The sequence below is a fragment of the Chionomys nivalis genome, chromosome 6 (genome assembly GCF_950005125.1).
Source record: "Chionomys nivalis chromosome 6, mChiNiv1.1, whole genome shotgun sequence".
NCBI lineage: Eukaryota > Metazoa > Chordata > Mammalia > Rodentia > Cricetidae > Chionomys > Chionomys nivalis.
Genome location: NC_080091.1, coordinates 74,875,508 through 74,901,040, shown reverse-complemented (window position 1 = coordinate 74,901,040; position 25,533 = coordinate 74,875,508). Strand labels below are relative to the sequence as shown.

General features: G+C 46.2%; 1 protein-coding gene across 1 annotated transcript in view; it reads left to right on the top strand.

Moving 5' to 3' along the window:
- The window catches only part of Scfd2 (sec1 family domain containing 2), a 336,750-nt gene that overhangs the window by 287,953 nt on the left and 23,264 nt on the right, over positions 1-25,533 (top strand). Inside the window, exon 6 of the mRNA XM_057773027.1 lies at positions 14,331-14,476. Within this exon, the coding sequence (XP_057629010.1) occupies positions 14,331-14,476 (146 nt within the window). The remainder of the gene's footprint in view (positions 1-14,330; positions 14,477-25,533) is intronic.

Sequence of the window (25,533 nt, the reverse complement as noted above, 5' to 3'; positions counted from 1 at the left end):
TGGATGCCCCTCTTGCAAAGGGAGGAAATCTGAGTCCCATGCCTTCATTCAGTCACTCTCCATGACAGCAGGGACAGAGGGGAATTCTGAAAACAGCTGCTGGTTTAAAAATTACCCTGCTCTAGCCGGGCAGTGGTGGCTGGCACACGCCTTTAATCCCAGCACTCAGGAGGCAGAGGTAGGCGGATCTCTCTGAGTTTGAGGCCCTGCTTCTAGAAAACTGCATCCACCCTCCAGTGCAGGAGGTCCTCCCTCTACTGCATCCTGGAGTTTCTGTGTCCTGCCTCTTCTCCATCCCAGCTCCCCTTGGAGCAAGATCAGAATACACTTGGAACCTGGATTTTTGGGCTTTGGAGTCAGACTCTTGCCCGAAGGCTTGCTGAATTTCTCTGCCCTCCGCCTTGGCACTCCTGCATCACAAAAAGGGATAGGAGCAGGGCGCTATTTTTACCCTTCTCTTTCTTGCCCCAGGCCCATTAGCAGCCTTTCTGGCCCACATCCCATCTCTGAATCAGGGTTGACCAACCCACACATGAATCCACACTGCCTCCAGAATAAAGCACAGAAAAGCAATAGATAAGGAGCCTCGTTTAGTAGAAGCTTAAATTTCAAGCATAGCGATGCTGGCTCAGGTCAATGGAGATTTACAACAGCAGGTGCAGGGGGCCGGGAGGGGCAGAGAGTGATTTGTGTGCATGTTGGGGGGAGGGCAGAGGCCTGGGCACATTTGATCTGTCTGCTACTGGAAGAAAAATAAACTCCATTTGCACTTCTGTTCTTTAAAGAAACAAAAGGGTTGAAAGAAACTTTAAGCCAACCAGCTTCCCGTCTATTCTTCCCCTTCTCTCCAATATACGAGAAGATGGTTCCAGGTTATTAACCACCTTTCCTTGCCCCCAAATACGGTGTGGGAAGCACTAATACCCCTCCCAGCCCGCACTCCACCCCGTGCTCACAGAGCCTTCTGTCAGTCAGCCCAGCAACTCTGGAGTCAAGAAACACAATGGGAAAGAAAGTTTCAAAGCCGTCTTCTAAGTGGCCGTGAGAACATGAGGCCGAAGGGCCAGACGGCCTGTGAAAGGCTTTTAAATATGTCTTGTTTTGAACATCTGATTTCATCCTTTCTACACACGAACAGTTAGCTGCAGCGCAGGGTTATGTAACTACTGGACTTGCACTTCTCTATGACAAGTACGCATTCAGTGAAACCCAGATAAGAACAGTATCCCAGGGCACCTCGCAGCTAGACAGGGCACTGCCCAGCCCTCCAGTCTTCCCTCCCACATTAGTTCATTGCCATTGCTGTAATAAGTACAGCCTTATCTCCTGGGGGGAATTTCAGAGCATTGTTGAAACCAGCAAACGTTTGGGTGCAGGCTGAGGTTCAGAATGAAGGAGAAGGTGCTTCCGCAACTCTTTATGGCCACAACCCCAGGAAGCCTTCGGGCTGTCTTCCTGGTGAGGGGATCCTGGCATCTCTTCTGTAGTGTCAGACCCATCAAGCCCCATCACACACTCCCCTGTGCATAGCCTGCAATGGAGAATAGGGAAGAACAGCATATGGAGGCAAACATGGTTCAGGACCCATCAAAGACAGTGGCCATAGGGCACCCCACCCCAGGAGGGCATGTGGGATCCCCTTGGAGCAAGTTAGGGAAAGAGCTATCTGCAGAAGGAACCTCTGGACTTCTCTTTTCTACCCTCTGACTCGCTGGCCTGGAACACTGGTTCTGAACTGCTGCACTGAGAGCATCATCATCATTTATGCCCTGGAAATGCTTAAGAATGCATGGGCAGCCCGTTTATGGGGGTTCTCCAGTTGTTCCTAACCTGGGCAGTCCTAGATGCTCGTGTTATTGTCATACCCACGGTTCCACAGTCTTCCTTTGTGCTGTCTATCCAACGTTTTTTGGGCCTTCCTCTTCGCCTTATCCCCTGCACTCCTCCAAGCAGTGCTATGTTCGAGTATCTGCCGTCATTCATTCTCGTGACATGACGCCCTTGTCGTATCCTGTAGTTTACTTCCTTCTGTACATGGAGACATTTCATAATGTCATTGTTGCACAGCCTGTCTCTCTGTGCGACACCTAGAATCCTCCTGAGACATGCCGTCTCAGACACATTCAGCCACTCCTCTGAGGAGCATTTCATTGTTTGGGAGTTGTAAAGAAGGCAGCTCAAGACAGGTGTCTCATGTACTTGTAATTTTGTTGTTGTCGTTATGTCTCTTGTTGACCAAACCTTTCCGACTGCCTGGAATGCAGACCTCACTGTCCCTATCCACCTCTTGATTCTGAAATAGTTCCCTCCTTTGAACTAAGGCTTCCTCCCAGATAGACAAAGCTGACTGTTTGCTTGAGGTTCTGATTCTTTATTACAATGTTAAAATCTTTGTGCACCCTTCCCATGTGTTGAATCTGAGTCTTCTCTATGTTTACTTTCAAACCAAGGTTTTCACTGACTTCCATCACTCTATTTACGATGGCCTGCAGCACAAGTGAGCTACACTGAGAGCATCTTCTCTCTGCAATCCAGCAACGGCAAGCTCTTTTCAAGCCAGGGAAACACATGTAGGCAAGCCCCATCCACAGGTTTACGTCCATCCAGTGTTATCTTTACTGTTCACTTTTATACACATCCTGCCTCACCCATCCCACCCTACCCCCGAAGTAAGCAAGCTGCAATGCAAAACTGCTAACTATGCCTCATTCATGGGCGGGTTATGGTGAGGCCTTTCCGGGCCTTGGCCCCCTACAGTAGTGCACAAAGTGAAACCAACAGAATTGTCATAGTGTTCATGAAGAAGGTGCAGCCTCCCCCCAGTTCCCTACACCTGACTACAGCTGGTAGGGAGCATCTCCAAGTCAGCTCTGAGAGGCCGCAAACCATTTGGTGCTCTTCAGAGCCACCAGGAATGTCCACCCAGTTTGGAAGGGGACTTAATAGAGTGAAAACAGCTAGTTTTTAATTCAATAAAATCAACTCAGCATAATAAAAACCAGCGACCTCTTAGGAAGGTTCACTGTGAGAGTCGCCAGTATGAACCCTTGGCTGGGATTGCGGTGGGAGCCCTTGTGCCAGCTGCTTGTGGGGATGCCAGAGTTGGTGGCCATGAGCTCTGGGGTCAGCAGGTGCGTGGGCATTTTCCCACTTACAGAGAGTTTCTATGACTGGGAAAGGGGCCAAGTCGACATGATATGAAAGAGACCTGACTTTGCCGTGGTGCCAGCATGACGGATGATCATGTGACATGGGTCATGTGAACGATGCTCACCTTAAGCACATGGACTCAATGTTGCAGTGTTTCACTCACTCCGAGTGGAGAGCTCCAGGTAGCTTGTTTGGGTGATTTCACAATGTAACAACCAATATGTGACATTGTATGCATGGCACTGTCTCAGTGATCTGTGGGTTTCTCACAGCTTCCCTAATTCAGCCACATAAAATCTTGATAACTGGCTTGGCACAGTTATGGCTTCAATAGAGCCGCTCTGGAGAGACTCCTCAGAGGCATCTTGGAGGCAAGGTTTAGAAACAGCTTAGGCTACTTCACTGTTGTTGTGATAATCTAGAATTCTCTGTTTTGCTCTGACCTGGATATTTCCTGAAGCATTATGGAAGTCAGGGTGCCAATCCCTCTGCCTACATGGGATAGGAAATTTGCTTTCTGAGCCTCTCCAGCAATTTGACTCTGTTTCCTGCTAGAAGAAGTTATCTCTAAAATGTAAGGGCTGGCCCAATGGCTCTTTGCTGAAGTGCTTGCTGTGTGAGCCTGAAGACCTGATATTTGGATCCCCATATTAAAGTACCATGTGCCTGGGACCCCAGGGGTGGATAGGGGGGCCATGCTGATCCTTGGAGCTCTCCATGTACCAAGTGTAGCCAATACAAGTTCAGTGAACAGCCCTATCTCAGAATCTAAAGTGGAGCATGGTAGCAGACACCCAGTATCAACTACCTCTGGCTCTTGGTGTGCACACATGAGAAAACACACCACGCACACACACATACATACACACATACACGCTAAAAAATTTTTTTCAAATATGCAGTTCTGCAAAATATTGCTACTGGTTGTCCTTCCCTACCATATGGTAAGAACATCAAAACTGAGACAAGAATTCTGGGAAGCCATGTGCAACTATTCCATGTTCTCATCTGAATAGACCAGTCTTCCCTTGTCTCCCAGCATCCCAGACCTGCCTGATAATAACAAATTTCAGCTGCTACTCATCCCTCTAATCAGCTGTTTTAAAAACTGAATCTGCTGGAGGCTTAGAAGGTAGGCAAACTGGTTTTCGTTGTACTTTTAAAGATGATAGTTGGTACATACAAATGTTTACGTGATATATATTGATATATAATATGCATATTATATAGTGTTGTGTGTATGTATATATAAACTCATCCTAGAAAACATAATTAAATAGAAGTGCTCACTGCCCCTTTTATCCTGTTCCTTTGCTTACCACCCACCTCCCCACCCACCCTCACCCTCTCCAGAGGTAACCAGTTCTCCGAGATCCATATTTATCATTCCCTCTGCTTTTTAAAACACTTTTGTCAGATATATGTATATACTTAAGGGAAATGTAGTTTAGTTTTTCATGTTGCACAGACAAACAGAATTTCTCCATCATCTGAATTTGCTCTTCTGCAGTAACTTTTTTGGGAGTTGCTCCACCTCCCCTGGTACGCTGCAGTTGCTCAGAACCAGGCTGGAGCTCTTTGTTTGAAATTTCCTGCAGGGACAATTCATCATCTGCCCAAGGAAATCAGTACTGTTGCTTTCTGGCATGCTTGGTCCAATTCAAAACGTTCCCCGCCAGTCTCTCTGCCTTCCACAGTCATTTATTCCAGAGATGTCTGTCTTCTTTGAGTCAGGCACTAGGCTAGACCAGCAGGGAAAAAAGACAGCTGATCATCCCCATTCCTGAGGGAGCTTGTCTCCAGACCTCCACTGTCAGTTGAGTACCAATAACGGTCTAAGAGATTGAGGACAATGGACAAGGTTCAGTGATAGAGGACTTTGGATTGGTGTATAGCAGAGCCAGAGGGAGAGGTTGCAGAAGGTCTTCTAGAAGGCCAGCCTTTGGGGTTATCTAGTTATACTCCGAGCCCCTAGTGACCTGGACATTTGTATTTCTGGCTTGAGCTTTATTAGGGCAGCCTTATTTGCTCATACGAACACGATGCCATTGCCACCACACTTATACAGGGTCTTCTGCCACACGTGTAGCTCCAGGACTTGACAATGAAGGAGAAAAGTGGCCGTGCAAGGCCTGAAACCTGACAGCCCAGATTACAACTTTATATATAGGAGCTTTAAAGCCATCCTAAATCATTAACCATGAGATTGATGACACAGATAGCACTCCTGGGTAGTATAAACGCAGAGCCTTGGAAATATATATGTATTATAAATATCTATATGACTTTATGTGTGTATACATATATTTCTCACATTCTTAACCAGCCTCCATATGACCCCATCACGAGAATGACTAACGTTCTTTAATCCCTTATAAAATATAATAGAAGCCAAGACTCCACCACCCGCCCCTTCTCAAACCACATCCATGTGTCTGCACGGGGCTGCTGTTTGTGGTGGAACTGTGTCCTTCTGGAAAGTCATACTATGCATGTCTTTAAAGCCCACTTCTGTCAGTTGTACTTGTTACTAAATCGCAATATTTAATTAAATGTTTTCACATACTGATGAAATATAAATAAAAAAACCTGTCTTCAGTGACAAACCTAATTGAATGCTTTCAAAGGTCTCTAAAGATGAGTCACTCTTAAACAGTGCTTTTGAAGTTGGAACAATGCAACTGCAAAAGGTCTGGGGAGGGGAGTAAGACATTAAAATCCACAAGAATTCTGCCCCCTGACTGTGCTGTGGGCTTCTTTAACTTTTGGGTCCACTGAAGTAGACTACATGGTAGTCAGAATCCCTAGGAAGACGTAACAGATTGTGAGAACAGAACTCTGCAGCGGATGGTGGCCAAAGAAAGAGCATTGAAAGAGCAGGGAGTGCACACAGCTAGATGTTAATTCAAACAAAATTATACTTGTCTGTGCGGGTAGGTTAACATATGGGTATAATATCTGAGTATATGTATTTGGGGATGTATGTGGATATGTATGCATACACAGTTGTATTTGGGTGAGTGGATATGGATGTATGTGTGCACACATTTGTATTAGGAGGATGGATGTAGATATTATATTTGTATTTGGGTGGATAGATATTGATATATGTATGTACACATTTGTATTTGGGTGGATGGATGTGGATATGTGTGTGTATGTGTACTGGTGGATGGATGTGGATATGTGTGTGTATGTGTACTGGGGGATGGATGTGGATGTGTGTGTGTGTGTGTGTATTGGGGGATGGATGTGGATATGTGTGTGTGTGTGTGTATTGGGGGATGGATGTGGATATGTGTGTGTATGTGTACTGGGGGATGGATGTGGATATGTGTGTGTGTGTGTATGTGTACTGGGGGATGGATGTGGATATGTGTGTGTATGTGTACTGGGGATGGATGTGGATATGTGTGTATGTGTGTATTGGGGGATGGATGTGGATATGTGTGTGTATGTGTACTGGGGGATGGATGTGGATATGTGTGTGTGTGTGTGTGTGTATTGGGGGATGGATGTGGATATGTGTGTGTGTGTGTATGTGTACTGGGGGATGGATGTGGATATGTGTGTGTATGTGTACTGGGGATGGATGTGGATATGTGTGTGTGTGTGTGTATTGGGGGATGGATGTGGATATGTGTGTGTATGTGTACTGGGGATGGATGTGGATATGTGTGTGTGTATGTGTACTGGGGATGGATGTGGATATGTGTGTATGTGTGTATTGGGGGATGGATGTGGATATGTGTGTGTGTGTGTACTGGGGATGGATGTGGATATGTGTGTGTGTGTACTGGGGGATGGATGTGGATATGTGTGTGTGTGTGTACTGGGGGATGGATGCTTGGGTGGATAGATGAATGGCTACAGATATGTGTTCAAGAAATCCGGTTGCATGATTCTCGTTTTAAACAATTTCCATTCTCCTGTCCATCCTAAGCAGTCTTGGAGAGAGGACTCGGGCTGTCCCTTGCCTCACCTGCTCAGGTGGGACCGCCCTCCTCAGCGGTTGTTTTATCCAGTTCAACTTTAGAAGATTTCAGATGTCGTCCCATTTTCAAAGTTTATTTGGTTTTTCATTTTTTAAAGTTTTATTTTCTTTTTTTTTTTTTTTTTTTTTTTTTGGTTTTTCGAGACAGGGTTTCTCTGTGGTTTTGGAGCCTGTCCTGGAACTAGCTCTTGTAGACCAGGCTGGTCTCGAACTCACAGAGATCCGCCTGCCTCTGCCTCCCAAGTGCTGGGATTAAAGGCGTGCGCCACCACCGCCCGGCCTTAAAGTTTTATTTTCATTTACCAAGAATTATAGTGAGAACCCCAAGAAAAGGCTCCATGTTAAAAAGCAATCATTTCAAAAGGAAGAAAAGGGAATGTCAGCCTGCTGGATGGATGAGGGAGGTCACGACCTCTCAGTGGTCTGACCCCTTTGGCCGTGTCAGACCTGAGATGACCTTTCCTCTCATACCTCCTAGAGGCAGGCACTGCTGTTTGGAGCCCGCTGAGAGCCGGGACACAACAAGAAAGTGGGCTGGTGTTCAAAACTCCCAGGCAGAACAGGGATGGGGATGCCAGCTTAGACCCGGAAGAGAACATTTGGTCAGGCTGAACGTCAGTTTTTCACTCCATTGTTTTCCAGATAGATTTCGAGGGCCTGGGGGAATTTTAGACCTTTAAGGAGAATAGTATCCGTAAATAGAGCCGTTTCTAATCCAGTTGTGGCCGTTCCCCTTCTCTTCAGCAGGTCCAGTTGCAGAAGTGCCCATGCTGATGTTTGATCAGCACAAGTGCGTGTGCACACAGGTGTGCGAGGGTATGCTGAGGGGTTCCATAAGGGCCATTCAACTCCAGCCAAGCTTGGCACAACCTCCTGTCTGAGGTGCTTCACTTTCTTGAATACTTGAGAAATCAGGAGAAGCATGTGAAAAGCCACAAGCTTATGAAGAGCCAGGGAGCTCCAAGTCTGGTCCCTGGGAAAACTAGGGAGAATTCAGCCACCCCAAACAAGGAGGGACGAGCCATTTCAGCCATCCCTGGGGACTACTAAACTATCCAAGCCTCCCTCGATTTGAACAGTGTAATGGCTGGAAAGGGCCGTCCCTCCAGGGTTCAGAGCTATGGAAACCACTGGTCTCCCATTGCTGAGGTAAAGAGCCTTGAGTAGATGAGAAGGGTGGGAGGAGGGCAATACAGGAGCTTTGTGTGGTTACTCCAGGGAGTAACTAGACACTGCCCAAGAGACCCACAAGCCCTCCACAGAAAGGTATTGCGGGGACATGAGCCACTCCCATTTTAGAAGAGTACAGTTGTGCCCTAGGGGTTTGGGAGCCTCCCTTTTCAAAAGGCAGGTCTCTGGAGTGTACGGGCCATGCTCCGCTAAAGGCTGGCATCTGCCTCTGCTTTATTATCTATTTAACTAAGGGGCTTAAATGAGAATTGCCTGGATTCATACACTTGAGTTGCCTTTAAAAAAAAAAAACAGACTGTTATCGAGTGAGCTGGCTTAATGGAGCAGGCTGTTCAAGGAGCCTTAGAAGTAACTGAATATGGCACGCGACAGAGCACAGATTCAAAGGAGACTGTGCAGCAAGGCTCACACCTTACATGGCCAGAAAGGACCTGGGTCTAACTGCAAGCCAGCCCATAATGTCTACTCCTGGGACAGTCCTAGTTCTTCCCAGTAAGAAAAGCATTTACCAGACCATTCATTGTAAAAGAATGTCTTTAGGGGGCTGGAGAGATGGCTCAGCGGTTAAAAGCTCTGAGTGCTCTTCCAGAGGACTTGGGTTCAATTCTCAGCACCCACATGGCAGCCAACAACTGCCTCTAACGCCAGGATCTGACACCCTCACACAGACATACATGGAGGCACAATACTAATAATGCAAATGAAGTAGAAGTAAATAAATTATTTTTTTTAAAGAATGTCTTTAGTATAAAGATGAGCTGAGTGTATTTTTAATTTTTCATGTATACACATGCTCTTAACATGTATGGAATCATGCATGGTGAGTAAGCCACCTTTGAAGTGAGACGGCAAGAGCTTAACTCTTAGCTTTGCCACTGGTTGCTGAGCTGGTCTTGTGTTACTTTTCAGTGGCTTCCTTGCTCCGTCTGCCAAGTGAAGATGGTAATATTGTCTACCATGTTACCACACTGGCTTTCTGTGGAGATCATATTGGGCTAATGTGCATGAACTTCTTAGTGTGGTTACCGACTAGAACAGCAGTTCTCAACCTGTGGGTCACACTCCCTTTAATGGCTTACTATCCCTTTCACAGAGATCATCTAAGACCATTGAACACACAGATAATTACATTACAAGTCACAACAGTAGCAAAGAAAATAATTTTATGGTTGGGGGTCACCACAACATGAGGAACTGTGTTAGAGGGATGCAGCATTAGGAAGATTGGGGACCATTGAACTAGAAGGGACATCAGAGAACATAGAGATGGCTAATACAGTACGAAACTACTCATCCCGTGTTGTACCTTTTGTGCCCATGTCCCCTCTTTTCCATTGACTGCAATAAGAATATGGGATCAACAGCATCCCCAAATGTGCCTTTGGATGCTGGCAGTCCTGGTGTCTACAGGAAAAGATGCCTCGAACCCTGTCTCTATCAGGGACATTAATGGGTATCTTGTATTAGTCACTGATATTTCTGATCTGTGTTTCTTTTTCTGTTGTTTTATCATTTCTTTGTTTGGATTTTTGAGACAGAATGTTGCTCTGTAGCCCAGGCTGGTCTTGAACTTGCAATTCTCCTTCCTTAGCCATTTAAGACCATAAATTATGAGTGTAGCCACCATACTTAGCAACAAACTTTTATTTGGAAAGAATTTTTTTACTTTGAAAATTGAAAATTTAATTGAAAATCAGTTTTTTCATATAATATATTATGATTAGTTTCCCCTCTCATAAGTCCTCTCCACTTCCCCACTCACCCAGATCCACACCCTTTCTTTCTCTTTCTTTCATTACAATACAACCAGATCTAAAAATAATAATGATAATGAGGATAGCAACAAAAATAAAAATAAAAGGCTCCTTTTTTTTCTGTTGTTGGTGTTGTCCCATTCTGGCTTTGTTTTTTTTTTTTTTTTTTTACCTTTTTGGGAAAGATTTTATATATGCAAGTTTTACTATATGACTTGAGTACGTCAGTGTAAAACAGTGAAATTTAAGTAAATTGTGAAAAATGGTTAAAGACCAATTAGAAGTGAATCCCCTTCAACTGCTCTCCCCGAAACATTTGCGTCTCAGGACACTTGCTTTGAAGAAAACAGAAAAGTTGGAGAGGGTTGGCAGTTTGAACTGAAGTTATCCTTACGGGTCGTTTGAACAGCACACCTTCTTAAAGAAGATCTTTGCTTTATCAGTCAAGTTTGGCCTTTGCCTTCCTTCCAGCAGTTTCTGTTGCTCAGCTGGGTTACTTGAGTTGAGTTGAACAGTAACCCATACACACTTCTGTCATAAGCCTGCTCTGTAGTTGACCTTAACCCATGTGAGTCCCCAGCTTCTGCCTTAACTTTGATGTAGCATGCACAGTTCCCCGAGTAGTCTAGACTTTTCACTAAATCATCTTCCGTCTAGTAATGATGTCATACTAAACTCTGCCTAATGGATAAATGTGTTCCTTCGTATACTTCTCCCAAATTAAAATGGCCATGTGGGAAACTGAATGACTTTTTCTGTTCTCTAGAATATAAGTTACTTTACATAAAATGCTAGTCTACTAGTCTTTTAGCGGAATTAAAAATATGTTGTGTGGTATTAGAACTAGGGATGTTTCTGCTTGTTTTCATGTCTTTGTTTCTTGACAAGGTAATGAATAATCTAAACGGATAGATTAGGTGATAGAGAGAGGGAGAGAGAGAGAGAGAGAGAGAGATAGATGATAGACAGATTTCCTTACATGAGTTTACAGAAAGAACCCTCATTAGTGAACGAAAAGCCACGCCTTGGCCTTCCTCCTTTTGTTGATAATAAGGCACAGGCTGTGTTGTCTCGGTTGAGCTTCAGTGCAAATAGCAGCCAGGATGTGAGGCTGTTCCACACTCCGGCCTTTTGCAGTCCAGCTTTTCCTAGTTTTGAACCTTTTCAGAATGCAAGAAGAAATTATAGGCATGTATGTCAGAAAGCTACAGGTTTCCCCTTTCCACAAGGTTTGACATGGGATTGTTCCAAGGATTTGTGTGGTTTTGGTTTCTCTCCATCAGCTCCCTTCTACACCCCACTGGAGTCCTCCATGCAGAGTCTGCTGAACACAGAGAGGTTTCCCCACTCTGATCCTCACCTCTGCACAGGTGAGGTGTGGGTTGTCCCCAAAGGTTCCTGTGCTGGAAGATCATCCCCCAGGGTGCTGATATGACAGGGTGGTACATCATAAAGAGGTGAGACGGGACGGTCAACAGGTCACTGACATTCCCCAGAAGGGATCAGTTCTGATTCTGCAGAAAGAATTATTAAAAGGGTGAATTGTGTAAAGAATAATACTGGTTGGTCTCTGTGCCCTTGCTTCTTTTCTCACCATGTGATCTGTCCCCTCACATTCTCTCCTCATGATGCCGTGCTGTGACAATACCAAGTCTCCTCACTAGAGGCCAAATAGATCTCAGCTTTTCAGTCTCTAAGATTATCATGGAAACTTTTTACCTTTATAAGGTACCCAGCCTCTAGTGTTTTAATATAACAACACTAGTAAAACTATATGTATTAGTTACTTGTCTGTGCTATGATAAAATACCATGACCGAAATCAACTCAGGGAGGAAGGGGTTTGTTTTAGCTTCTGGTTCCAAAAGGATAGAGTCTGTAATGGCAGGAAGCATTTGACAGCAGGCAGGCATGGTGGCAGGAATAGGAGCTAGCTGACCACACTTTATCAAGACAGCTCCCCGCCCCAGTGACATGCTTCCTCCAGCAAGGCTCTACCCTGAAAGTCCCATCTCTCCCCCAAGCAGTGCCACTAACGAAGGACCAAGGGTCCAAATGCCTGAGCGTATGGGGGACATTTCTCATTCAAACCACTATGCCATAGTTCAATTTCTTTTTCTTTTTCCTTTTTAATGACAAGTCAGACATTTGTGGAAACCAGGAAACTTTGCCTACCCAAGAGTTACTACACAGTGTCACATCAATGAAGAGTATGGGCTCATCCACACACATACCATCTCTCTGTATGGGGGCATCCGGGGTCCTCTGAATGCTTCTGTGTATGCCAGATACATCCTCTGTTAGTTTAAGCTTAGTTGACTCCACCTCTTCCTTCCCAAAACAGTTTCCTTGATTATCAAAATTGACAAGTATCTCCTTATTTCACAGGTGTTTGCACAGCTATGGTCAAGAAAATAGATATTAGTAAAAGTTGACAAAGATGTAGAGAAACTGAAACCCTCTTAAGAGTTTTGGTGGGAGTGTCAAGCAGTGCGTCATTTGGGACACTGAGGATCTGGCGTTCTTCAGACGGTTAACACAGAGCTGCCAGTGCGTGCACGCAGGAGAAATGAACATGTATGTCCACACCAAAGCTTGTCCGGGCAGAACTACCAGCATTAGATGTTAACTGAGACACAGAGACTTCCCAAGGGCCTGCTAACCAAGAAACTTTATTTTCTCTCTAAAGTTTCCTACCATGGGTGTTCTGGATGCCTGTGCAGACACATGGAATGTCGTGCACTGATACCGTAGAATGCATGTAACCATGCAATAAAAAGAAGCAATGAAGTGGTGGTGTGTACCACAGCCTGAATGAGCCCTGAAAACAAGGCAGATACAGGAAGCCAACTGCAAAAGCCGGGCATTCTATAGTCTGTTTATATGAAATGTCCTGTCAGTGACTCCATAGGGTCAGAAGACAGGCTCGTGGATTCAAGGGGAAGAATCAAGAGTGTCTGCTGACAGATTTGGGGTTCCCTGTTGGGGTGAGATGGGTGTTCAGAACTTGACTGCTGGCTAATGGTTGTGTGAATCTGTAAATATACAGAAATCTATGGGATGTGGACACTTTAAGTGGAGAATTACATGGCATGTGAATTAGGTGTAAAGTTACAGTCGAGGTCAGGGTGGGACTCGGGCTGCCTGCGTCTGATCATTGACTACTCTGGTGAAGAAAGGAAGACAGCATTAATGAACAAATTCTTGAGGGGAAGCTGGGGGCCTGCTGAGCCCCCTCAGAATGGCAGTGGAGGCCATCACTCAGAATAATCCCCATGAGGGAAAAGAAAACAGGGGTTGTTTCTGTGGATATATAGTGCCCAACGCTGCTAACCTGCCCACGTAAAGGCCCACCAAACTGCTACAACCAGAGAAAGCCCAGGCAGGACAAGACAGAGACAGGCAGGTGGGCGGGCAGGTGGGCAAGAAGGCCCGTGTTTAGCTGGACAGCAGAGCACACGGCACTACTCTACAAGTGAGGCCTGGATGACTGAGTGGACATAGCAAGGCCATGGCAGTGCCTAGCCACAGGATAACCTAAACCTGCATCTCAATGTCCTTATGTTCTAAAGGGGAGAAATTGTACCTGTGACCTCAGGGGTCACATGAGAGGTGATGAGTTGACCCAACTGGTGTATCTGTGAATTGAGGATGAATGTTCTCAGTGTATCTCGTTTTGTTAACTTCTGTCTTATCCTTGATTGTTTCTCTTCTGAGTCATCAGCGAGTGTGATTGCCACTTTTGCATTTTTATTAGCTTAGGCTGCTCCCCTTTAAATGTTCCCAGCACCTGGGTTAGCACATTCAACCACTTTGCACGTACCTGCTTCAGCTAGTTCCACTCTTGGTGTGGCTCTGTAACCTTTCTCCATCTTGCTGTCAGACCTTCTGGAAACTGTCAGTGGCGTCCAGACGAAGGTTTCATCACAGCGCTCTCGTCCATTTTCCTTGTGTTCCTCTTGGTTTCCAGTGTCTGGGAATCCAAGCCTCTCGGGAGCCTGTCCTCCGTGAAGCCCCTGCAGTCTAGTGACCGAGACCAGTGGCTGTGGTGCCAGGCGATTCCGAAGCCCGCTTCTGTCAAGAGTGTTCATGCTCATCGTGTCTCATTATTCATGTTCGTGAACAGCAAGAGCGAACTAGGGTTGAAGGCATTCCAGACTGTTATATTGAGCTCAAGATGTCATGAGGCAAACTTAATTTAAGGATTTGCTCACTTACGAAAATATCTCTGGACTGTTTCAGGCTGTGACTCTGCAATTAACCTGACATTTCCCAAATCCCAAAACTCTGTGAATGATGTCTTCACGTCTCTCCAGGAGATTGCCAGAGCGAGGACTCTCATGAGACAGTTTAAGTCTGTGTATGTTCCTGGAAATCATACCCATCAGGTGAGTGTGCATGATCTCAGTACCTGTCTGCAGCTGTGTTTTAGGGCACAGAGACCATGGCCACAGGGAAGGTTCCCCTCAGCCCATCATTCTAGATGGACTCCCGAGTTCCCTTTTAATGGACCCTTTGGGACTCCACTAAGTCTGAAAGCCTCTCAACTCATTTGTGCCCTAGACTTAAAGTAACTGGTGAAAACTGGATTGGACGATAGCCTGAGGCAAGGCCTTTCCTCTGTGTCCCGCTGTTCTTGGTTCCAAAGGATGGACTGACTTCACATGGTCCCAGTTCCCTAGCTCCAGCAGCTCATCGGTATTAAAGCAATCAGAGGAAAGCAAGGGTTTAACTGATTATGGACAGGACAGGGGACATTTAGGACAAGGAAGCGGTTGTTAGTAAAATGACCTGCAGCTTTCTAAGGGGAACCTACAAAGAATGGTTTGACTGACCATTGAGTTAAAAGATGATGTTGGGACAAGTGGGGGGGGAACCTCTGCGAAGCCCTGAGTGGGAGACCACGCAGGAATTCCCAAGGGAAGTACATAGAGTCAAGACACCCGGTGCTCGGGAGTCCGGAAGTCAGATCTAAGGATCCCGGTGGCAAACATGCACTCCATGGAAGAACAAGTGTTTCTGATGGGAAAGATCACTGGGTATGGCTGTGGAAATCTTCTCCTCCGCTTCTCCACGATGTCTCTGGTGAAATCTTCTTACCATTAGTGAGTTCCATGTGTCATGGTAGGAGACTGTGGCCGTGAGGCGTGCGTCTCAGGGTGGTGGCGGTTTAAGTGCGTGTAGCGGTAAGCTGTCGTCTCATGACAACCCAGCAGAATCTCAGTGCTGCCTCCTGTGTGTTCCTACAGTAGCTGACACTTGAGCACCCCTGGCCTTGGTCACCCCCTTGCTTTCCACAGCATGGAGGCCAGAGAAGCATTGGCCTGAGTTCCAAAAGGGAGTGCATCGCCACATACACTCAGCAGCCACGGCAGGGCAGTCTTTGTAGCCAGCATTCTATGTACCTTGGTTCTCAGCGAAGTTCTTAAAGTATTGACTAATGGTTCTGAAAGCCATCCCAAATCCCCCACCAAGATATCAAGACCACAGAATTTGGCACTTCCAGAATTTCCCATCCTTTAAAAAGAAAAAATCTGGGCACATCCGCACCACAGAATTTGAACTTGTCACTCAGATCACCAAATGTGTAATTTATCAGTTCAAAAAGAATCAGCAATTCTAGATACTGTGTTGTGGACCAGGTCCAAAAGACATGCCGAGACTGATGATATATGACAAAAAAAACTTTAACCCAGAGAATGTCAGAAGGGAAATGGCGACAACAGTTGGCAGAGAAAATGAACCACAAAAAAAAAAAAAAAAGTCTTTTCCATTTTATGATCATCACGGGGCACTGATTTGGCCAACTTCACACACCTCAGCTATGAATCATGGGTATGATAAGGACACTGACTCTGTCCCCCCACCCCATCACTTCCAGGAATGCAGTTTTCCAATGTTGTGTACACTTGCCCACATAGTAAGCCAGTGACATCAGCATGTGCAGTAGAACTCCCCAGCACTGACGATGATGGTTGGGGACACATGGGTCCAGAGTGCACACTGTGAAGATGGCATTATTCGTGATGTAGCGGAGTGAAATGCGCCGTGGCAGTAGAAAGAGAGATAAGTGCAACAGGCAGGCTGCTGATGCAGCTGCCCTTTGAGTTCTTTCCTCAGCCTCTTCTTCTTGGGGAGCCCCAGGTTTGGGGGAGAAAAAACATGGCTCTCTCTGTGGAAGATTGTTCTCATTTTGTAAAAGCTATAGCATAAAATAAAGAGTATATAGACATATATGTTTAGTAGATCTTTAAAAGTTTAGGGGGGAATGTAATAAACAGATTTGGGGAGATAGGAAGAGACTGGAGGGCAAGACATTGTGTGACCTTGGGCAAGTCCCTTCACCTCTCTGAGATAGTATCCTCCTCTCTTTACCTGAAGCAAACCCTTTAGACAGGATTACCGACCATTTCATCGGTTTTTAGTTTTCCAAGTTGTTAAGGAATTTTATAGCGACAGCTGTGGGTGCCGTGAGAGCAAGAGACTCTGATGTGTTTGGTCCATGGTTACATCCTCGGGGTCTAGAGGCATGGGGGTACTCACTAAACATTTGTGGAGTGCATCTTCAGTGTTACTCAGGTGAGAGGTGGTACCCGAATACAAGTTAGGTGAGTGGGAAGGTGTATAGACTGGAGCCCAAGGCAAACCGTGCTGGCCCTGAAGATAGTACTCTGCTGGGTTTATGGTTTGGCCGTCAGTGGCCCTGAATGCACGTGTGTTGTAGATTGGTCCTCTCCTGCTGGTGCTACTGTGAGGTGAAAGCTTTAGGGGATGATGTCTCACTGAAGGAAGCAGTCATTAGGAGAGTGCCCATGAAAGAGATGTCAAAGCCATGAGCCCCCACCCCACCCTCACTTCCTGGCCACCAGAAAGTAAGCATCTCTGCCACCACACACATCTGGCATAATGAACCACCTCCTCACTAGCCAGACAACAGCCACCGCCCTCAGAAACTGTGTGCCAAACTCATGTTTCCCTCCTATGGGTTGACTTCCTCAGGTATTTTTCACAGCAGCAGGAAGCTGTGATCCACATTAGGCAGATTTCTATCCATTGCTTCTTCCAGTTTGGTCTTTGGTCCCTAGCTTTAGGGAAAATCTGTGCTTTCCACCAGGAACATGTTATCACCTCACAGAATCTAGCTGAGATGTCCCAACACACCCAGGACAGGACAAACCCTGATCTTGCCCTGGTTCCTGTCATCATCCACCCTGCACTGTGCTCTGGCCTCTCTGCCCTGAGTCTTGAAATTCTGCATCACCAGGCTCCTTCCCCGTGCCTTCTTTCTGGCTCACATGCACGTGTGCTCACTCTCTGAGGCTCTCATTTCCCCGCTGGCACTGGAGTACTTTTGACTTCTTTACCCACTTCCCCGAGGTCAGGTGTGGTGCATATACAAAGTGCAGGCAGCACACCTCTCATTGGAAGGGAGCGTGATTTATAAAAAAGAAATGATCAAATCTCTGGAAGGGACAGAGGAAGACTGGACATCCAGAAGTGATCCACTCAGGCCCTGGGGGGATGGGGACAAGGAGGCTGTCGCTGAAGGTCCTGATGGGAAGAACATAGCACATGACCAGAAGCAGCTCTTCTGCTCCCTGTGGACCTGTGGGCATTGCTTGCATTTGCCCCTTCTGGGTTAATAGGCAGGCAGCTGGGTAGATGCCAGTGCCTGGGTTCATGGCCTAGCGATGCCTCTTCCTCAAAGACACATCACTTTACCTCTCTGTGGCCAATTCCTCCTCTGAAGAAGGACATTCTCTCACAAAGATGCTCTGAGAATTTGGAGAATTAATGCCAGTCCAACTCCTGTGATAGCAGGACACATAAACAGGACTTACTGATCTTTCTCTATGAGAGAAAGGACTTGGAGTGTAAGTACTTGTAGTAACATCAGAAAAGCCAAAGAGCCACCCAGAAAAGGCACCATTTTTAGGTCAAAAATGAGCTATAAGCTCTTTTTTCCTCCTGTTGCAAAACAAAGCAAAACAAGAACAACAACAAAAAACACTAAGACCTTTCTCATGGGTCTCTAAAAGCAACATGGGCCTATGACATTATCTGTCTGCCGCCTAAGGGACACACCAGCTCTCCAGCCATAGACTGCTAACACCAGCCTGCACAGGACAGGGCCATGGCCTCCCGTGAGGAGAGCTACTACTGACGTCTGCTTGTATGATAAGGTTGGGTTTAGGGATTGTCCCTGTAAACTGGAAGCCTACGGCCCCCAGTGCCTGGGCCTGGGTCTTCATTACCCCCCCCCCATTTCTCACTGCCTGTAGCCCAGGTTCCTTCCCCTGTGTTTGATGTGCCATATGCCTCATCAGGAGGATATTAGCCGTGTCTCCGGGGCACGGAGCTCATAGGCCTTCCAGTAAGTGTCATCTGGCTCCAGAAGGATGACAATTATTGGTGCACAAGTCTTCAGGACAGAGGTGCTGGAGCCGATGCAGCACAGATGTGGGCCTTCTTCCATGCCCCTGGCAACTGAATAAGAAAGTCTAGGGCCTCAGTGCCCACAGAAGCTTGATTCATCTCATGCCCAGGGAAATAAGGCTCTCTGAGCAGACGTGGGGCCCATCTCTTTTGTCAACACTCCCCAGCTTTGGCCAACAGCTGCCCATATCCTAAGCTGACCTCTATTCTCTCCCCTAATTGTATTAATGTCTACCCAAACCCAGACCTGCTCAGTTCCTTATGGGCAGGGGGGCGGGGGGATAATTGGCACCAAACAGAGCTAAACTAAGGACCAGGAAGCTTGGCATTGTCTCAAAGACACTTCTAACTGGAGTGTGAATTCAAGGGAATTCTTTAGTAAGCTTGGCTTTCATTTCTTCATATTGAACTTGGAAAAAAAAACTGCATTTAGTGTTTTAAGGAACAGTTTGCTTCTGGATATAAGGAAAGATGGATGGATGGATGGATGGATGGATGGATGGATGGATGGATTGAAACACTTTTTTATCTTCAAAGAAACCATTTCCTTTAAAAAGATGAAAGGAGAGAAAGATCATAGTCTCACAGAAAGCAAGATAAATAAGCATGGAATTGTCTCATAGAGCCACCAGCATTTCAGAACAGATGTTTCCCTGTGCCGTGTTGGGTGGGAACAAGCTGGACACCCTCCATGAGGCCAGTTTTTCTAAGGTGCTGGTGCGTGAAGTCATGTGTAGAAAAGAGAGAAGCATGCTTCTTCAGAGGCAGAACCAAGGACTTCCAGCTCCCCCAGCATCAGCCAGCAGAGCAAAGTCAGCAGCCAACCCTTGCTGGATTGAAGCTGGGCACCAGTTCAGGTCTCCTTGACAGCAGATACCTAATCCCTAAGGCACTGGAGTTAGACGGTAATATTTAATGTTAGAAAAACTGTGCACCTGGTCCCCTTCTGCAGGAGCTAGGCTCTGGCTTCCAGACACAGCCGCACCTTATCTCTACGCAGAGCTACCAAGAGACACACACTAGTATTTTGCTTACCCACACTAGTGTTTTGTTTTTCATTCTTTCTTTGAGTATAATATTTTTAAGCCCAGTTTGTTCTTGAAAACATACTGCAGGAGATACAAAGTCCCACCCCAATTGATAACCTGCTGGGAGAGGGGAAATCATCCACTGGGGAGAAAACTGATTCCAATTTTTATGCTTACTTTTTATTATATATATATATTTTTCATTTTTATATATTTATATATTTATTCCCCAGAATTGGTATAAAGGCAAATATACTAATATTTCAAACCAAAATGTTATTCTGACCTCAGTGTTCTTTTTCCCACCTGATATTTTTATAAATGAAGGCATCTTCACAAGCCCCTAATCATTACATGGGTATTGTATATTCTGGGCCTAACAGCAGAGCTAGCCCTGTGGTTACAGCCACCCTGGTGCCAGCCTGCCCAGAACCAGAAAACAGTCCGAGAGCAGTGATCATTTTACTTCCCTGGGACAGTCCTTGTGAGCACCATGAGGTGTGGTGCAGTCCACACAGTGACAGGGGAACTGTTTGACTTGGTGTTGAGGTTTCCCTTGGCTCGGAACCTTCATACTCTGTAGGAGGTGATTTCTCAGTCACAATTCTGTAGCTCCAGCATTCCCCAAAGGGACACTCCCAATTATTATTCAAGCGTCGTCAGACTTGGAGAAACCCCAAATTCTAGCTGTCTATCAAATATCTGTAGTTCCCCCAGTCTACAGCAGTGCACCATGCAGGGGTCATTCTTGCCATTAGTAGTCTTGCCTGTCTCCTAGTTTGACATTCTTTCTCTATCAGGTTGCCAGGGAAACAGCTGGAAAGCTAAGCAGAAGTCAAATTCCTATGCAGAGGGCACAAAGGGTTTAATAATCCTCTGCCCACACAGACAAGTGAGGAAACAGGGAAATTACTGCTTCATCTCATCCTTAATGTGCCCTCGGCTGAGACAGTGCTGTGTTCTTGAACCCCATCTCCTCTTCCTCCTGGGAACAAGCGAGACCACATTTTCTGTAAATGTGGACAACTCTAGTCAGTGAGTTATGGATGGGAGTGCTGCGTTCTCATGCCACACCTGTGACATCTTTCCATGCATCCTGTCCCCTTCTCTTCAACCTACCATCGGCTGAAAACACAGTCTCCAGCACAGGGCTGCAATGCCCTGGAAGTCCTGAAACCACTCCCATGTGGGACATAGGTGAGGGATTGCCAAGCACACAACCACCGCACCCCAGAGCTCTTGGGGGTTGAGACAGAGCAAAGAGTCAATGACAAGTGAGGACCTGCTTGGCACTAGAGCAGACCACACAGCTCTGCCCTCTGTAACTCTGTATGACACCTCAAAAATGATGTGGGTGGCACTCCAGAGACGCCCCACCTGTCACCTTCTGCTGGTCCTTGCCTGAGAAGCAAGCGCATGGTGCTTCACAAAGGGAACCACGACAGTGGCTGGGGGAGGGGCAGGTTCTCATCAGCGTTGGGAGACTTTAAGCGGACTTTCCAGGCAGGTGAAGGACAAGTACCACTTTCCTCCCAAAGTCATGGTTCTTCACCCGTGCCTTAGTTCTTAGTCCATTGTTTTCATAGACAGTTTGAGAATTTTCCTACCCGTGTGGCAAAGCTTACGAGTTTATTTTTAAAATAACTAATACTTCTATTATTTACTATGCTTTGGCTATAAATAAAAATGGAAAAAGGGAGAACACTACAAATGGCTTAACTGGAAAGGTAATTTGTTGAATCCACAACAAAAGTCTGGAAGTCAACCTAAAGGCGAGAGAAGCTATTAGCATTAGTAGCGCCCCAAGGTGGAGCAGGTCCCTGCTGGTCCCCCTGCCTTGCCAGCCGCTTCTGTCACTCCTATGGCAGAGTCGGGCTCAGATGGCAAGGCACAAGCGTAGCTGCCAGGGTCACGGGCCAGCCTTCCACAGCTGCGTATAGGAGAAAGGGCTTACAGCTCAAGTGTCACATCTTAAAGACACAGAGTATTGTCATATGAGAATAGAATCTGAGAGGTTGTGGCCAAAAAAGTGTGAGAGATTCGTGTCACACGAGCGTATCAGATCGGAGAGAAAGGTGTATATATAGCTCTTCTGGATTTGTGTGATGTCTTAGTGATCTTGTACTTTTAATTATGGTTATTTCCACATTCTAAGTAATTGCCCACCTTCTGCTGGCCCATGACTGAGAAGTGCATGGTGCTTTATTTGTTTTAAAATAAATAAGAAAGATTTTTAAGCTTCCCAGGAATACATGGCAATTACAAAGACTCAAGAATGAAGGTGGTGCCTTCAAATCCTTGCTCCAAGCGAGCCCAGGCCAACTGGCAAGCACAGCTAGTGCTTAGCCTCACAGGAGAGCAGGAGGGAGACCATGGATAGAAGAGAGAGGGGAGAGCAATCAATCCGTCTAATGAGCGTCCGTACTTTCTCTAAGCCCTCTGTGGTTCCTACCAATCCCCCACCCATGCTAGGGTCTCTACAGTACTGAGAACAATCCCATCACTCCTAGTACAAAATGGCTTGGAGAGAGGGGCACAGTACAGTGCTTCTGCTTGGGCTCAGAACCACCCTGACCAGGGTCTGACCGCCCCTCCCCCAAACCATTGCTCTTTACCATGGATGGCATCAACCTTAGGTTGTTTACGTATAGGTCATGTTGTTTTGTATAGGTCATGGAGTATGCATCTATAGCTCTCTGTTTTTTGAGACAGGGTTTCTGTCTGACTGTCCTGGAACTCTCTCTGTAGACCATGCTGACCTCGAACTCAGAGATCTACCTGCCTCTGCCTCGTGAGTTCTGCCTCAGCCCAGCTTCTTCTCTCTCTTAATGTGCCGCCTGTATGTATTTCTCTGTTGTCCTGGTTGAAGCTGTTCTATATAGCCAGTTTAATATAAACCAAGCAAACAAATAACTACTAGCTGTTCAAAGGAAGGGATGGCCCTTTCTGTCTTATTCCCCTCATGCTTTGTATCAGCATTTCACTCAGTTACAAGTAGCAGTGATCTGGAGATTAATTACTTAGACATCCAAGGTTTATTTCTCGTGTGAAGTGGCTGGTCCTTGCTAGATTGTCTGTGTCACAGTTATAGCAGCCCTGGCTCTAGAAACCAGTTTCTCCTGTCTCTGCTCTGTGGCCTTAGGAATATCCCTGTGTTCCATGCAGCAGACCAGAGAAGTCGAAGACAAGGACATGATTCCATTTTGAAAGACATGTTTCTAAAAGTCCCATGGGATCCTTCTGCTTATGTCTCTATCCAGAAACTGGAAATATAGCTACCCCCAGCAATATAGGAAGCTGGAGGATGGTCTCTTAGCTTGTTGATAATGTACCTGACTGAAAACTGAGTCTGTTACTCTAATGGTTAAGAAAAATATGGCAGACAACTTGATTGGCTTAGTTAGCTTTGGGGCGTTAGTGCGGCACATCTATGGGTGTTTTTGTGAGGGCATTTCCAAGGAGCTAAGGAAGTAGGGAAGACCGCCTGAGTGTAGGGGCATGATCCTGCGGACTAAGATCCCAGGTGGAATGAAGGTGGGGAAGGAGCAGCCAGCCCAGCTCTAATCAGCTGGCTCGCACTCCACGCCGTTTACTTGAGGAAGAACATCAATGGAACTGAAGGTCTGTTGTTTTCTTTACTTAAAATTTTTATTAGATTATTATTATACAAATCCATAAGTAAAATTTTAATTTGGAAGATGGAGAAAGAAAAGAAAACAAATACCTGCTGAGCCCAGGACTCAGATTTGAGTGTATGTCACCCCAATCTCATTTCCATGCCTGAGTAATTTATTAACTTTTAACAGCAGAACAGGGTCTGTTTGTACTGATGGTTTGCTTTAGAAAAACAAAAAGCACACAACCCAAAGTTCTACCTGTCTCTATCCCTGGCCAGCACCCGCCCTTCAGTTGCCGCTGGAGACAGACGTTTCTATCACACATTTGGTCCAGATTCAGCAGCTCCAAGCTGCCGTGTCCTCCCTGCCCACTTTGTGTAACCTCTAGCCCATGACACACGTGCCCCTCACTTGGCACCTTTCACTCGCATGCCAGTCTGTCACCACGGAGGCTCCCTTGTCATGTTCCTAACCCTCCTTGCTATAGGCATTCCTCACTGATTAGACAGCTCCCTGTTGTCCGGCACTTGAGTGCCTGTGGTGGTTTGGACAGGAGCAGCCCGCGTGGGGATGAATCAGTGGTGCATAGATTCAAATGCTTGGTCACTAGGGAGTAACCTCTACTCCCAAATGCCAGGAATGAAGAGGCCTGGCCCTGTTGGAGGAAATGTCTCTGGAGGTGGGCTGAGGGGCTTCAAATGCTCACACCAGGGACCAGTGGCTCTCTCTTCTTGCTTCTTGTGGATCCGGATGTAGAACTCTTAGCTACCAGGTCTGACCATGTGCTGACATGCCCCCCATCATAATAATGATCTAAACTTCTGAACCTGAAAGCCAGCCCCAGTTGAATGCCTTTTCATCAGAGTTGTCATGGTCGTAGTGTCTCTTTACAGCCGTACAACAGTGACGACAGTGGCTTCTAATCATTTCTCCTTCAGATAATAAATGGTGGTTTCTGAATGCATTTCCATGCATGAACATAGCTTGAAAAATTAATTCCTAGGAGTAGAATTGCTGTGTCAGATGCATTTTGAGCTTTGATGGGTACTACCAATTTACATTCTGCTTTGATTAAAACCATTTCCTTTCCAACCAACCTGAGAGTGCCTGATAGCCCCTGGCCAAGGCAAAAGTATATGATTTCAGACTTTCAGGTTTTGTTCAGTCTGAGCCTTTAAAAATCCATCTTAGTCAGGCAACTCACAAATGCCTCTTACTCCGGGGAATCACACACACACCCTACTCTGGCCTCTGAAGGCACATACTCGTAAATAAAATAAATCTTAAAAGAAAACTTATCTTGGTGTAACTATAATCTGATTTCCTCTAGTCATAAGCAAGGTTGGCCCATAGCTCTATCCCTGCCTTATCAGTGTTCCTGCCCAGTGCTCACTCAGCATGACTGCTAACCATGAAATTTCTCTGTACAATGGTCTCCCTGACCAGTCAGTATCAAGGGACTTGGATCTTCCACTGAGCCAACACTAGCCCTCCCAAATGTGTGGCAAGACTTGGTGTTGCTAGTCTACACACTGCTTCATTTCTGAGCTATTTTAAGGACTTAGAATTGGGAAAGATAGCTCAGGATCTGTTAGAAAAGCAAGAACAAGCTGGAGACAGGGCAGTACATTGCATGCCTGTAACCATGGCTACGGCGCCTCATGTTTGCCCCGTGTAAAGAGCTTCCCAGAGCTCAAGGCAGGCTGCCTCTCAGTAGTATCCTGTTCGAAGCTGCTTTCCTAGGGTGACTGTGGGTCAGAGCGTGTGGGGAGGGAGACACCGCTGTGCCTGTGTGTCGGACATCTCAGATGCATTGCCAGATGAGTGTGGGACGGCCGTGGGATTGGAAGAAGGTGGCGCAGTCTGGGATAGGGAGATTCAGGAAGCACTTTCCAGCAAGAAGTCAGGAAAGAGTTCAGCAAGGCAGCCGCCTCCAGGCAGAGCTAAATATGGGCCTGCAGGGTATTTAGGTCACAGAAAAGGAAAGTGCTCAGCGCCATTCATCAAAACAGAGGTGTTGTAATCCAGTGTCACCTTTATCTTCAGGGACGGCTGCAGTGCTCTGTGACCCAGTGCCACCCTGACCCGAGTCAGATTCCGTCTGTCTTCTCAGCTCCTCTGTCTGACATAGTCATACATAGAGTTGAGCTCTGCGGAGGAAGGAGGATTAGCTTGGATGTTGACAGCCATTGCAAATAAACATTCACATTCCAAGCAGAGGGATGAGTCTAGGAATGTCTAGAGACTATCTTCATGTTTATGAAATGACAAGACTTTCTACCGTACTTCCTACATAAAGCCGTCACTTTAAATCAGGATTGAGCATTTAGTCCTACTGCTATAGCCCTGCTGAGGGACATTTGG